Source organism: Fringilla coelebs, assembly GCF_963513975.1.
Source record: "Fringilla coelebs genome assembly, chromosome: 18".
Lineage (NCBI taxonomy): Eukaryota > Metazoa > Chordata > Aves > Passeriformes > Fringillidae > Fringilla > Fringilla coelebs.
In genome coordinates, this window is record NC_140044.1 from 2,265,891 (window position 1) to 2,281,114 (window position 15,224).

General features: G+C 51.4%; 2 protein-coding genes across 3 annotated transcripts; one reads left to right on the forward strand and one right to left on the reverse strand.

Annotated features, from left to right (window-relative positions):
- Positions 1–232: 232 nt before the first annotated feature.
- AURKA (aurora kinase A) lies at positions 233–5,100 on the reverse strand. The gene is made up of 8 exons (XM_084217780.1): positions 4,967–5,100; positions 4,035–4,311; positions 3,434–3,509; positions 2,626–2,817; positions 2,260–2,398; positions 1,771–1,919; positions 1,058–1,232; positions 233–761 (listed from the first exon to the last, which is right to left on the reverse strand). The coding sequence occupies exons 1-8, from the start codon at positions 5,018–5,020 to the stop codon at positions 576–578; spliced, it is 1,248 nt and encodes a 415-aa protein (XP_084073906.1). The 5' UTR covers positions 5,021–5,100; the 3' UTR covers positions 233–575.
- Positions 5,101–5,452: 352 nt separating this feature from the next.
- On the forward strand, positions 5,453–15,144 carry CSTF1 (cleavage stimulation factor subunit 1). 2 transcript variants are annotated; one of them, XM_084218055.1, is made up of 7 exons: positions 5,453–6,246; positions 6,968–7,129; positions 7,845–8,040; positions 9,390–9,667; positions 10,963–11,160; positions 11,667–12,057; positions 13,687–15,144. In XM_084218055.1, exons 1-7 carry the CDS (start codon positions 6,127–6,129, stop codon positions 13,944–13,946), a joined length of 1,605 nt encoding a protein of 534 aa, XP_084074181.1. In that variant the 5' UTR covers positions 5,453–6,126; the 3' UTR covers positions 13,947–15,144. The 2 variants fall into 2 exon arrangements, with proteins under 2 accessions (XP_084074181.1, XP_084074182.1); XM_084218056.1 differs by lacking the exon at positions 6,968–7,129.
- Positions 15,145–15,224: the final 80 nt, after the last annotated feature.

Consider the following 15,224-nt stretch of genomic DNA (forward strand, 5'->3'; position numbering starts at 1 on the left):
ATTCACCTCTGGGAGCAGTTCTGTGCTGGTGCTGAGGCAAGCAGTGCAACAAGGAACCTCAGCCTGCTGGGTGCAGTATAACAAGTCTTTATTTTACAAATTGAGTGCTCACATTTAAAACTAGAGACAAAACCAATTGCCACATCACTTTTAGAACACTTGAAAAAGGCATTCACCTCGCTCAGTTTCAGGTTACACCACAGGTAAGACACCCTGAGCAGCCCAGGGAGGGAGGAGCAGGCATCTCCAGGATATTGCACTGTTCCATAAGCCAGAACAACTTCCTTGTGGTGGAACAACGAACCATTTTCAGCACAAGAGCCTCCAACAGCTTCAAACTTACACCAGCAAACCTGGCCCACATGGAACTGATTTCAAGTACATTAAGTATTCCACAAGCTCCAGAGAGAATTCAAATAATTTTATGCTGCAATTCGAGTTTAAGACACCAGCCAACCCAAGGATTTGCATCCCAATTGCCACTAGATTCCAAGACCTGCTTTTCTTATTGTAAGCGTTACAGTAGTCACAGTACAAGGCTCCTCTTGTCCATCCCATAAGTCACCCTCCTAAAGCTATGTTTTGGATGGGGCAGCACCATCACTCTTCCTGCTGGTGGGAATCTTGGTAGAGTTTGCTGTGATCCAAGGATGGAGCAGTACATCCTTCAGGGGCAGGCGATGGAAGGGGTTGTGCTTCAGGAGCTTGGAAATTAAATCCCTTGCACCTTCTGTTACAAATGGAGGAAACTTGAATTCCACCTAAAGAAAAAAGGACATTAACAATCATGCAAAAGTTCTTTAGCAATAACCAAATGATAGAACTAAAGGACTCTACTCAAGTTACCCCCTGAAAGCTGTGCCAGCCTTGCAGGCTGTGCACCTTCTGCCTATTGGTAAAATAATTTCATCATAACCCTGAACAAGCTTCTCACTGCTTGTGAAAGTATTGGTATATTCTTGTGTTTGTTTTCATTATGCTTCAAACTGAAGTTTGCTGAAACCCTTCTAGAATTAAAAGCGTGGCCCAGCTAATCCAGATAAGCACTGGCACTTACCCTGGAAATAGCTCTGTAGGTTTCTTGATAGGTTTTTGTTTCAAAAGGTGGTTTCCCTACAAGGAACTCATAGCACAGAACTCCCAGGCTCCAAATATCCACCTTTTCATCATGTGTTCTTCCCTCAATCATTTCAGGAGGTAGGTAGTCAAGTGTCCCACAGAGAGTTGTTCTCCTGAAGAAAAGTCCAAGTTAATAATTGATTAAGATAATTAGAGGATCTATTTCAAGAACCAGATAAGAAGTAATGCTGGCAAATCATCTGTACCTCAGCACCACCCAGAACAGCTGGGAAAGAAATGCCAGCAGGACATTTTCTACTTCTCCTGAAAGTATCTCAGTCCCTGCAATGAATCTCAGCTCCTTTCTTCACCCCACGTGCTAGAACAAACCTGTTCCTCCCTTCTGAGGGGCAATTTCCAACTCTCAGAAATAACCAAATTGCCAGAATAATGTTTGAGTCCAAGTGCAGGTTTGTCATCTCAGGGACCACGGTAACCCTACACCAGCCTTCCTTTGAGGGTCAGCAAGGTTTGAACTACAAACCAGGATAACAACCCTCCTCTGTCACACCAGTTGTCCGTTAGGACCTTTGTTACAGCAGCATTTTCCCCCAGTATTTCAAGAAGCTCCCACGTACATCCCTTCCACAACTGTGTGACAAAAACTGACACTACAGAATCATTTCGGCGCACAAGGGACTGAATTCTCACCTAGAAGATGGAGCATGCACAGACCACCCAAAGTCAGCAATTTTTAACTCTCCATTTGATCCCAGCAGCAAGTTCTCTGGCTTGATGTCTCTGTGGATCACACGCTTGGAGTGACAGTACGAGAGGGCATCTGCAAGTTCTGTGATGTACTGGGTGCAGAAAGAACAATCTTTAAGCCACAATCTTTAAGATACTGTCACCTGAATTTATCTGGCTGCAGCACAGCCTTTTAATAATTTTAAGTGAAACCAATTATTCCTTAACCCCTGAAGCCTGGTAATACAGGCTGTGCCTTGCAATATTAAGCAATTCTGAACATAAATTCCTGCACAGCCCTAAGTCTTCCCAATCATTCCCTGCCCAGATGCCAACTAGCAGGTAAGGAATCTGTTTCCCCCAGCAGAATACAGAATTTGATGTGAAAGGCTGGCTCTATCCTGCAGATATCCCAGATACAAGAGGAATGGAGAGGAAGCTGGAACAACCTACAGTAGCAGTTCTTTGCTCATCAAACTTGGTGAGCCTCTGAAGCTCCCTGTAGACCTCCCCACGAGGCGCATGCTCCAGGATCAGGTAGACTCTCATCACATCATGGAAGTAGCCATATAATCTGAGAATGTTGGGGTGCCTGCAAAGAGATTTCAGTGTTCTTCTAAACCAGGTATTTATCCAAAACCTTTAATTTCCCTGTCCTGCTCCCCCCACTTTCAAGGCAAGCACGGGAATTTAGCTCATCCGCGTTCCTTCAGTTCACAACGCACAAAGAAATCTTATCACAGGAAACCTCATCATAATCAAGGTTACTTTGTTTATTTGCATGCAAACAAAGCAGAGTAAATAGTCACTAAACTTTACCTAAGATGAGACTGTATTTCCACTTCTCTTCGTAGTTGATGTTCTACACCAGCCTCCTCAAGCTGTGTTTTAAAGAGCACTTTCAGTGCAAGAACGAATTTGCTCTGTTTTTCACGTGCCAGGTACACATTCCCAAATTTTCCTTTCCCCAGAGGCCGACCAATTTCAAAATCATCAAGAGACCATTGCCTTCTGCAAGAGGAAAGTTAAAAGCTGGAGAGTTGTGTTGGCTTTGACTCAGATTTACAGTTCATAGCATTCCTGTTCAAGACATGTTTAGTGCTCCAAATTAGATTTTAGTCTTTAGGAAAGCCCCAAGAGAATAAAGGCATTGAGATTTTTCAAAAGGAAGTTCTGAAAGCTATTTTCTTCCCTCCTGAAGCTTCTGCAGACACTACACCAAGCTCACTACTACAAAATGAAGACTGTTTACCAAGCTGGGCTCCTTTAGATATTCCTAACCTAGACACATCACCAGGGCATGGCAAAACAATTTAAAGTTGTCATAAACAAATCCAATATCACCCCAAATTAGACTCCAGCCTCCTGCCCAGATGAAGGAGGGCTTGTTTTCAGGAGCACATCTCGTGACTGGGGCAGCAATCAGCGCTCTCCCATGGGAAGAGCTACTCTGCATTTAGCCCGAAGTTTTCTTTAGATTGCAGCAAGTCCTTGCTCCTGACAATTACCAGATCAAAGGCTGCTTTCCATGTGTTGTGCCTGCTAAGTGTGGGAGTCACCAGCTCTACAGCCAAAGAAGCTCCAGCAGGGCTCAGTTATCTAGAGTTTAGGCACAGAGCTTACTTACTTTTTAGTCTCTTCACTTTTCTTCTTGGTCTCTTCAGTTTTCTGTTTCGAGGTGCTTTCTGCGTCAGGGTTTTGTGCTGTGTACAGAGAAGGAAATCACTTTATGAACCAGACCCATGGGAACACACACATAGGAACAAACCTAACCCCTGTGCATCACCTGGAGCAGCTTTTAGAATCCATTCCATGACATTTTAAGCAACCTAGCACAGCTGACTGCTGGGAAAGAAACAGTGCTGGCAAAATGCAATTTTAAAAGCTTACTGAGCATAAAAACCCATTAATTCGTTCCCGTCCCCAAACAAAAGTATCCTCATGCATGAATCTTGGAAAACCTGTGAGGTCTGAATGCAAATTACTTCAACTCCCAGCTAGCTGCTGAGAACCTGGAAGTTTTTAACACCATACTGGCTCTAATTGGTTAATTCAGAGATAAATTCACAAGCATGGTACAGCAACACCCGAGGTGAACCATGTGCTGCTCTCCTGTTTGGGGGCACAACCAAGAACTTCCCTCCAGGACCATCCCTGGATCAGCAGCAGCTTTAGGAGCATCCTGAGTGTCACAGCTGGGATCACAGGGAAATCATCCTCACAATTACCAGGTGCTGCAGCCTGGGGAGGTTTGTCACTGCTCTTGCTCGCAGCCTGAGGTCTCACAGCGGCCTGCTGGGGCGCTTTGGGCCGGAGCTGCTGTGTTTGGTTGTTGGGCAGTTTTTGGGTTGGCGGTACAGGTTTCTGGGGCTGCACGGGGACTCGCTGGGCGAAGTTTGCAGGACACAGGACTCGGGCTGGAGCTCCACTGGTGAGTGAGCGGCTCTGGGCTGAGTGCTGCGACACGGGGACACGTTTGGGGGCATCCCCGATGGGATTGGCAACCTTCGAAGAGAAAGGAGAACGCGTTAATTGTGCAGCAGCACAGCAGAACCTTCATGGCCCTGCCCAGGCTGACAAAACCACACAAACACACTTTAACAGAAACACTAAAAATCACGTATTGAGTAGTTAATTAAAAGGAAATCTTGCTTATGCTGTTCCAAAAACTTACCAGGGCTATTTGGCTTTATAAAAACTAGTGAGACAGTGCCTGTATTTCTAAGTGAAAAAAATACAATACTCTTGAGCACTGATGCACATGTGTATCAATAGTGGCATTTGCACAGTGCTTGCTTTTAAACACAAGTATCTAAATTTATTTGATTATACACACTTGCTTTCTCTTTAAGGACTCTTAAATACTTATATTGTAAAGAGGATTTCCCCATTTAATAAGATATAGTAATAGTAAAAATAATTTAAAAAATCAGCACTGGGCTGTTTTCTCTAGGAAAAAGCTACAGAAAGATAAATTACTAGTTTGAAACCTGCAGTTAACATGCAATGGGGAGAAACAAACCCAAAAGGTAAAAACTAAACACCACTCCCCGAACCGACCAGAATTTTAATGGCAAAACTCCCAGGCACCGAGACCAACGATGCAGCAGAGGAAACTGCTCAGGAAAAGGCACAGAAACCGCGTAATTCACACCTTTACCTTGGCAGCGCGCCCCGGGTACGTGGCGTGGTTTTCCTTCATGTTCCTGTCCATAGCGCCAGACCGGGAGCGGCCCGTGCGGCTCTGGCTGAGGGCGAGTGGAGCACAGGAAATGCGGGGTCCGGTATCGATTATCACTCGTTATCGATATCGCTCCCGCTACCCCCTGCCCGCTCCCCGCGGAGCCGCCGCCTCAGGGCCGCCGGAACTGTTTGAATTCAAACCGCCGCGCCTTAAATACCCCTTTAAACCCCCGCCGCCCGCCATTGGCCGCCCTCCCGCGGCCCGCGCACGCTGATTGGCTCTTCCCGCGGGCGGCCCGCCCGCCCATTGGCTGCCGGACGCGCTCCGCCGCGCCGCGAGGGGCGCACGCGCCGCGCTCGCTTCTCCGCCGGCGTTGTCGCCGCGCGGCGCGTTACGCACTTTGCGTAGCGCCGCGCCCCCCGGCGCGCGCCGCCCGCGCACTTCCCGCCGGCCGAGCCGCCGCTTCCGCTACGCAAATCGCGTAACGCGCCGCGCTCCCACCTGTGGCCGCCGCCGCCTCCGCTCCGGTCCGCGCCCGGGAGCGCCGCCAGGTCAGTCCCGCTCCCACCAGACTCCCCCCGAAACACCCCCATCCACCCCCGGGCGAGGCCGGGGAGCGGCGCTGCTGCCACCGCGCGTGGGGCCGAGCGCGAGCGGGGCCATTGTGTGGGTGCCCCCCCGGACGGGCCGAGCAGGGCCGGAGCCTCCCGGTGCGTCCCGGCCGAGCGGCCCCGGGCAGCGCCACGTGCCGCCAGCGCTGCAGGGCGAGCGCCGAGCGCGAAGGCACCGCCCGGCCCGGCCTGAGCGACGCGCGGACCCCTCGCACCTCAGCCCCCGGCAGCGCCCAGACCCGCGCGGCTCCCGAGGAGACGCCGGGACAGCGGGAGCGCGGCCGGTCAGCGAACGCGGCCCGCCAGTAGCGCAGCGAGCGCGGCGTGAGGCGCTGCTAGCCCGGAGCCCGCGGGTCCCTGCGAGGCGCCGCGGAGCGAGGAAACTCCAGTCGGCGCTTGGGGCTTGCGAAGAACTGCGATCCAAGGCAACTTTTCACTGTCTCCGCGGTGCTGAAAACAAGAGCGAAGGAGAGCCTGGTTGTGTGTGTTGGTGTTTACAAGTGGTTCAGGATAGGTAAAAAGAAGATGTCGGGTCGCCGTGTCGCTGCAGCGTGTGACAGACGACAGCTGCCCCGGGGCATGGGGAGCATGGCAGCCCCGCTGCTCGACCCGCGCCCGCTCCGGCTGCCCTTTCTCGAGGCTGACGTGAGTAGCACTCGGGGAGGGGACGGTTTGCGCTGGGGACGGGGCCGGGCCGCCCGCAGCGCCGGGCAGCAGCGCCAGCCGCTTCATTCCCAGCCCGTTCACGTCGCCGTGTTTGGGATCCGGGGTCTGGCGGAAGCGGCGCTCCGGAGCTTTGCGGCTGCGACACAAAAGAAGCCCCGGGCTCCCCCCGCGCCCGCTGGGGGCCGGGCTAGCGCCGCTCCCCCGCCCGCGATCCCGCCCCGAGCGCGGCTCTGCGGCCTCCGCCAAGGCCCCGCCGCCCCCGGAAGGGGAACGGGGATGGACCCTCGGGATCCCCGGAAGGGGAGGAATGGGGAGAGCGACCCCCGGGATCCCTGGAAGGGAGAATGGGGAGCGGGACCCCCGGCGGGGCCGGAATGGAGAGAAGGGACCCCCGGAAGGGGAGAAATGGCGAGAAGGACCCCCAGGACCCCCAGAAGGGGGAACGGCTAGAAGGACCCCGGGATCCCTAGCGCGGGGGGGCGTGAATAGGGAACGGGGAAGGGGCCCCCAAAGCGGGGTCGGGGATCGAGGCCCCCAAAGCGGGGTCGGGGGTCGGGGACCGAGGCCCCCCGGAGCGGGGTCGGGGTCGGGGCCCCCGCGATCTCCCCCCGTCCTCCCGGGGGGGCTCCCGCCTCGCGCCACGTGACGCGGGGGGTGTGGCGCTCACGTGACGCCGCCCCGTTGTGTCGCCCCCCCCAAGAGCCGCCTCCCATCGATGTGCGGGCGCTCGATGCAGCAGCCTTCGCGGAGGAGCGTCCTGCGGGCCCGGCCGCCCCCGCCGCTGCCGCCGCCGCCGCTCGATGCGCTCCGCGCTCCCGCCGCCATCTTAGGGGCAGAGCGCGGGCGGCAGAAGGAAGGCTCGGTACGTACCGGCACCGCCGGGGCCGCCCGCCCGCGGCTCCGGCACCGCCCGCGCGCGGCTGCGGCCCCACCGCGGCCGCCGGGAGGGCGGGGAGGGCGCGGGGCGGGCGGCGGGGCCGGCGCGGCGCTGTCGCGCGCGCCCCGTGCATCCATCCATCGGAGCCCGGGCCCGCCGGCGGCACCGGCTGCCTCGTTTGGCACATGCTGCCGGCTCTGCTGCCGCTCAGCACGGCCCGGCTCGGTTTGTGGCCCAGATTTGCATTTACACAGAAAACAAGCGCAACAGGTTTTTCCTCCCCTTTTCCTTCCCTTTCCCTCCTCTTTTCCTTCTTTTTCCTCCCCCTTTAGCTTTTCATTTTCCTTCCTTTTCTCCTTCTTCCTCTTTTCTTCCTCTCTTTTTCCCCGTTCTCCCCTGTCTTCCTCCCCTTTCCCCCTTCTTTTCCTGTCCTTTTCCTCCCCTTTCTCCTGCCTCTTCCTCCCCCTTCTCCCTTTTCCTTCTCTTCCTCCCGTCTTTTCCTTCCCTTTCTCCTATCTTTTCCACACCCTTTCCTCTTCTTTCTCTCCCTTTCCCCTCTTCTTTCCCCCCTGCTTTCCTCTCTCCATCTCTGCTTTTCACCAAAACCACAGCAATATTTAGTGCCTGCCTTGAGATTTGTTCCAAGGTTCTGGTGGTTTCATGCAGCTCTCTTGTATGTGATTTCTGTTCTTCATTCCAGGCCCCCCCAAGGCAGTCCCTGCTCACAATGTATAGGACAAAAGTCAGTTTGAAAGACCGTCAGCAACTTTACAAACTGATAATTAGCCAGCTGCTCTATGATGGATACATCAACATTGCCAATGGCTTGATAAATGAGATCAAACCACAGTCTGTGTGTGCACCCTCTGAACAACTGCTGCACCTAATTAAGTTAGGTAAGCTGGAATCAAAAGCTGACATAAAAGTCTAGTTTCTAATTCCCCAGTGCATTAAGAGGTTGGTGTCGCTGCAAAGACACCTTTGATGCAAAGGTGGTGTCTGGTAATAGCACAGCACTTGTACAGCCTTTGCCTCTGTGGGGTTTTGAAGGGCTTTCCTGTTCCATTACCAACAAACCAGATCCCTGAGTGGTGCCTAAATCTGTTTGGACTCCTCTAAGGACACTCAGGGTTCTGGGTGAGTAGCAGCCTTCTCAAAACACACCAGTGAATGGGATCACTGAGCCCCCAGATCTGAGGGAAGATCTCTCCCTCACAGTTCTGCTGACTTCAGAAAGAAATAACTCCAGTCTGGCTGTTCCTGACAGTGCTGGAGAGGGAGCACGTCCTTCCATTGGCAATCTTTGCTGGCTGTTATAGATCTGTCCCCAGGAAACAGCTGCACACTCTGGGGTCTCAGCAGGGCTGTCACCTGTTCTCTCCCTGTGCTTCCCTCTGGAAATGCCACAGTGTGGGGAGAACAGGGAAATCCCTGAGCTGCTCTTGGAACAAGCTGACCAAGTCCTGGAAGAGCTCTGGCCATGACACCATGTGTAACTCAACTGGTTCTGCTGCCTGAACTAGCTGAGTTCTGAGGGTATAAATTTGTGAAGCTTTGTGTCTGCTTGAAATGCAAATTCTAGACTTGAAATGAGCAGATAAAAGCAGCAAAAAGATCACCACTGGGCTGAAAGCTCTTGTGTCTGCCCTGTTGCCACTTCAGTGCTGAACTCTCTGGTCTGTAGCTGCATCTTGGAAATAAAGAGAAGGGTCTGGGAAGTGGGCTTGAAGACCAGAAGGTTCTTTCCCTTGCAGTGCTAGTTTGGTTTCACTGCAGTAAAATAGGAAAAGAATCAGTAAATGTGTTGGGCTTTAAAACTCATGTAATAGTGTTGGGGCTTGTTTCTCCTCTGTGAAAAGCCAACCAGAGGCCTGTGCATGGTCAGTGGCTGATTGTCAGTGCATTCATCAGCACTTCCCAGTCTGATAAATTCCCAGAGCACTGACCAGCCCTTCTCAATCCTCCCTGGGGTATTCCCAGAGCACTGATCTGCTCTTCCCAATCTGATAAATTCCCAGAGCACTGATCTGCCCTTCCCAGTCCTCACTGGGGGTGCTCCCAGAGCTCCTGAGGAGCTGTGCCGCTCCAGCCCAGCTGTCCCTCACTCCTCCCCAGTGCTGTGGGACCCAAGCTGCTGTGCCAGCTCAGCTCTCCCCCCAGGCTGCCTTTCCCCAGCGTTCCCTGGAGCGTGGCAGGCTCTGAGGAGCAGGCTGGCAGCGCTGAGTGCCGCCCCACGTGTCCCCAGGCATGGAGAACGACGACAGCGCCGTGCAGTACGCCATCGGCCGCTCGGACACCGTGGCGCCGGGCACCGGCATCGACCTGGAGTTCGACGCCGACGTGCAGACCATGTCCCCCGAGGCGTCCGAGTACGAGACCTGCTACGTGACATCCCACAAGGGACCCTGCCGCGTGGCCACCTACAGCAGGGACGGGCAGCTGATAGCCACGGGCTCGGCCGATGCCTCCATCAAAATCCTGGACACCGAGAGGATGCTGGCCAAGAGCGCCATGCCCATTGAGGTAAGGGGTTGTACTGTGCTGGGAATCCTGTCTGTGCCATGCCCATCGAGGTGAGGGGTTGTATTGTGCTGGGAGTCCTGTCTGTGCCATGCCCATCGAGGTGAGGGCTTGTACCGTGCTGGGAGTCCTGTCTGTGCCATGCCTATCGAGGTAAGGGTTGTAACCATGCTGGGAATCCTGTCTGTGCCATGCCCATCGAGGTAAGGGAATTCTGTGCTGGGAATCCTGTCTGTGCCATACCCATCGAGGTAAGGGTTGTAACCATGCTGGGAGTCCTGTCTGTGCCATGCCCATCGAGGTAAGGGAATCCTGTGCTGGGAATCCTGTCTGTGCCATACCCATCGAGGTAAGGGAATCCTGTGCTGGGAGTCCTGTCTGTGCCATGCCCATTGAGGTAAGGGGTTGTAGCCACTCTGGGAATCCTGTCCATGCCATGCCCATTAAACTAATGAATCGTAATCAGTTGGAATTTTGTCCATGTCATGTCCATTCCCACTGGGATAATGGATTGTCTTCACTCTGGGAATCCTGATTGTCCATGCCATGCCCATTGGGATAATGGATTGTAACCACTCTGGAAGTTCTCTCCATTGCATATCTCTACCTTGTGGCCGCCTCAGTGGGTTGGACTAAATACCTGTCTCAATATATTCCCTACTCCAGCAGCTGTCCCTTTGAAGGAAGAAGAACCAGGGCAAGGACACTGGTGTCACCCCTGGCAGCAGGGAGAGAACTGAGCCCGAAGTGGCTTCTGCTGGGTGCCAATTGTGACTGTAATGTCCGAGCACAGTTCATGTTAAACCCACTTGTGGCCTTGCAGCCCCCCTGGCCACCTGTGTTTTCACTGGGTATTTCAGAACTGTTTCACACATTGTTTTGCTTTATCTTTCTCCAAGACAGTTATCAGGTGGCAATGAAAAGTGGGATTTTTTTGCACAGAGCTCACGCCAAATTCTCAGCAGAGAGCTGCAGTTTTGGTGCAGTTTCTTTTGATTCTTCCCAGGAGTCAGTGTTTTGCTTTGAGCTGTTTATGAAGGTGATGTTTTCTTGCACTAGTTGTCTGCTACTGAAGTAGTTTGTCCTTGAGCCAAGTTGTTTTGACCTTCATAAAGGCACAGGGATCTTATTTGTTGGCCTATAAAGGGCCTTCAGATAACCAAGGGAACAGACTGTGTGCCTGGTTGTGTCAGAGAGAAGCTGCTGTTCAGCCACTCTGGCAAGCCTAAAACCTACTTTTCCTGTCAAAAACCTGCTTTATTTTCCAAGAGCAGCAACATGTTGAATGTTGTTTGTAGGTCATGATGAATGAGACAGCGCAGCAGAACATGGAGAACCACCCGGTGATCCGGACTCTGTACGATCACGTGGATGAAGTGACGTGTTTAGCTTTCCACCCAACAGAACAGATCCTGGCTTCTGGCTCGAGGGACTACACACTTAAATTGTTTGATTATTCAAAACCTTCTGCCAAAAGAGCCTTCAAATACATCCAGGTGAGACACTGCTCAGAGCAGGCAGAGCTCAGATGTCTGAGTGCTGAGGTGGTGTGGGCTGAGCTGTGCCTCAGGTGATCAGGGGGTGCAGGAGCACACAGGTACAGCATTTGCAGACCTTACAGAGATTGTGTCTTAATTCTGTGCATCATGGACACTTGTATTTAAGTCTAGAACCTGTCAGCTTTTTATCCATTAGACCAGCTCTAATCTGAATTGACTTGGAAGTCAGTTCTGTTATCTTTGGTTTGGAGGAGCATTTGGGATTAGGTGTTGTGCTTGAGGGGTGTGCTATCCTAAAATAAGGGGGCACTGCAGGCTGCTCTAGGACAAAAAGTACAATGCAGCCAGGGAGGGGCAGCCTGTTATTTCAATCCCACAGGAAACATTTTGCATTTTGTGCTGATAGTTCCAGTAGGTTTTTAGCACTTTACCACCACCAGCACCGACCCTTCCAGTCGAGCTGTTTTCCTTCCTCACCCCGCCGTGTGTTTTTAACCCAACAGGAAGCAGAGATGTTACGCTCCATTTCTTTCCACCCTTCTGGGGATTTCATCCTGGTGGGGACCCAGCACCCAACCCTTCGTCTGTACGACATCAACACCTTCCAGTGCTTTGTGTCCTGCAACCCCCAGGACCAGCACACGGACGCCATCTGCTCCGTCAACTACAACGCCAGCGCCAACATGTACGTGACAGGCAGCAAGGATGGCTGCATCAAACTCTGGGATGGGGTCTCCAACCGCTGCATCACCACCTTTGAGAAGGCACACGATGGAGCTGAAGTCTGTTCTGCTATTTTTTCCAAAAATTCCAAGTATATTTTGTCCAGTGGGAAAGACTCTGTGGCTAAACTCTGGGAGATATCCACTGGCCGGACGCTGGTGAAATACACAGGTATGTGGTAGGTGACCTTCCAGACACCTTCTTTTCCAGGTGCTGAGCTGTGGCAGGGCTGGAAATACTGGCAGAAAATAATAATTCCTAAAGGCAGTGGAGAAGCTGCTGCTTTGATGATAAATTGCCCAGGATTCTTGAGAACATTTCCATTAGACCAATTCCAGAAGAGAAGCTGTGATTCTGTGTGTTAGTGTAAACGTATTTTAGTCTGAGTAGATTTTGGGGAATTTTCTGACATCATTACTCACTCCATTGTTCTGGAGGGAAGTTATCACTGAATTGGGGAAAAGTAAGAACAAACACTGAAGCTACTTCAGGGCACTTGATTTAACCATCAGCTCTGTGGCTCTATAGCCATGGTAATAGTCTGAAGTGTATCTGCAGCTGGTTTGTTCCCTTTTTTGTGTATTTTTTTTCCCAATGATGCAGTTTTGTGCAAGGTAGTTATCCTTGGAGCATGCTGACAGTGCCATGCTTGGATCTCAGCAGCATTTAGGGAATAATGAAGGCTGTGGAAGTTTTGCATGTGGCAACAGCTGTGTGAGAGGCTTTGGGGTCAAGCACTGAGGTGTTTAAGCAATAGGAGCACAAAAGATGCTGGAAATGGTGTGTGGCAGCTTTTGGGGTTTGCAGTCCAGCTCTGCTGCTCGCGGCCAGCAGGGAGCAGCACCTTCCCGGGAAAGCCCTGCAGGATCCCAGGGAGGGTCTGAGGGTATGGCATGGGGAGCTCATACAGCATGTGCTGTGTTAGAATTACACTGAAGGGTCCTCAGGGATCGTCAGACTCGGTGGGTTCTCCTCCCCTTGGTCACAGCTGAACGCTTCATGCAAAAATATCAGGCAGAAATACTCTTAGGTAAAGGATTGGACATGGCACAGCTGGAGTAGGTATTCCTTCTGTCCCCTAAGGAATTTTAGCATATATACATGGAGAGCAGGAGGAATTTCCCCATGGAAAGGGTGTCAGGCTTCGGCAGGGGCTGCCCAGGGAGGTTTGGAGGTGTCCAAGGAACACCTGGAGGTGGCACTCAGTGCTCTGGGCTGGTGACAAGGTGGAGATGGGGCACAGGCTGGACTCAGACCTTTCTGGTCCTGTGATAAAACTACAAAAGAATATTTGTTATTGCACCACCTGTTGCTTGTGGAAGTAGTAGAACAGCAGAGAAAATTGATGCCTAGGGAAAATGACTCATAGATGTGGTGGTGTTGCAGGGGTCCCAAGATGAGGGAGGAGATGAGAATCTTGACTCCATGTTTCAGAAAGCTGATTTTTTTTTTATTATATAAGAAAATGATCTATTAAATCTATACTAAAAGAGTAGAAGAAAGGATTTCATCAGAAGGCTGGCAAGGAATAGAAAGGAATCATAATAAAATCTTGTGACAGACCAGAGAGTCTGAGCCAGCTGGACTGTGATTGGCCATTCATTAGAAACAACCACGAGACCAATCCCAGATCCACCTGTTGCATTCCACAGCAGCAGATAATCATTGCTTACATTTCCTTTCTGAGGCCTCTCAGCTTCTCAGGAGAAAAGATCCTAAAAAAAGGATTTTCATAAAATATGTCAGTGACACACAGCTATGAAAACTGCTAACAGTGCCCGTTGTGCTGCCTGTGTTTAGGTGCTGGTTTGAGCGGGCGCCAGGTGCACAGGACTCAGGCTGTGTTCAACCACACGGAGGATTACGTGCTGCTGCCCGACGAGAGGACCATCAGCCTGTGCTGCTGGGACTCGCGCACGGCCGAGCGCAGGAACCTCCTGTCCCTGGGCCACAACAGCATCGTGCGCTGCATCGTGCACTCCCCCACCAACCCCGGCTTCATGACCTGCAGCGACGACTACCGCGCCAGGTTCTGGTACAGGAGATCCACCACGGACTGAGGGCAGCTCTGCGAGCGGGGATGGCCCAGCTCCCGCCCCCAGCTGCCTCTGGGGAAGCCGTGCTGGGCCGGTTTGCATTCTGTCAGAAGTGGCAGGAAAATAACAATATTGAGACTCTTCACCCCACACTAATTTTTTTATTAGTGTGCGCGGTTTAATTTTTGTAAGTCATCTCTAATTGTACTGAAGGGAAGGGGTGGAGAATAAAATGATCCTGGCAGGAAGGGCTAAGCTCGTGCCCCTGCCTGTGAATCACACGCAAGATAATGGGACTGTGTCCTGCTCAGAAGGAGCCGGTTCTGCTCAGTTGTGTCTGTGCAATCCCTCTGAACTCTGGCAGAGAAGAGATCACACAAAGAGCAGCAGAACTTGGTGTAGAAACTTTAACGAAGCCTTAAGCTGCCTTCAGCCACAATTCGTTATTTGTAAAGCTCTGGTTTGTATCTTTCAGTCTGGGGTTTTGTGAATTCTTTTTTGTGTTTCTGTTTCTTGGCCAAGTAGGCCTTCAGTTCTGAGTTGTGCCATAAGAATTCAAACAGGATTTTAAATTGTTTAGATGAATTCAAGAAATGGTCCTCTAGTTCTCGTGTTAAAGTCAGACTTCATCTCATCCTCTTCTGAATTTATCTTAACAAGTGGGACCTCAAAATGAATTTCTAATAGTTTTAAGGAATGTCCACATTGCAATTAAAATGTGACAGTGCTGCTGCAAGTGAAAATAATTTTGCCTTAGAGACCTTTAATATCCTCTCAAAGAAAGAAACCTGTGCATCTGAATTTTTGTATGTGTACCTCAGAGATGTCACTGTTTCATTTGACTGAGAAATCTTCATCTATGTCTTACACAGCACTTCAATGACATTCTTTTTCAGTTAGTCACAAACCCGGTGCCCATTGTTGGGAAACTGTGCTTAAAACTTCTCTAAGTTAGAAAATTCACTACTTATTCTCCCAGAGATCTGCCTGAGCAGAGTCTCAGACTTGTTTTTTGAGGCCTCCTCGTGCAGAGCTCTTGGGCATCACAGCTGGGAGGCTCCCTTGGTCAGAGCTCAGCACTTGCCTTTGTGAGGGTTTTTAAATGAGGTGGTTCTTGCTGCTGGATTAACTTCCATTACACTGAGGAATTGTCAAGGGCTGGTGAGGGTACACGTTTTGTCTGTATTTAAATAAAGATTGCCTTTTAAAAAGCTCTTTGATACATAAAGTAGGAATTGTATTTGTTTTCTGTATAACAAAGGAGAATTGGTGAAATATGGGAGGCTGGGGCCTGGGGACTTG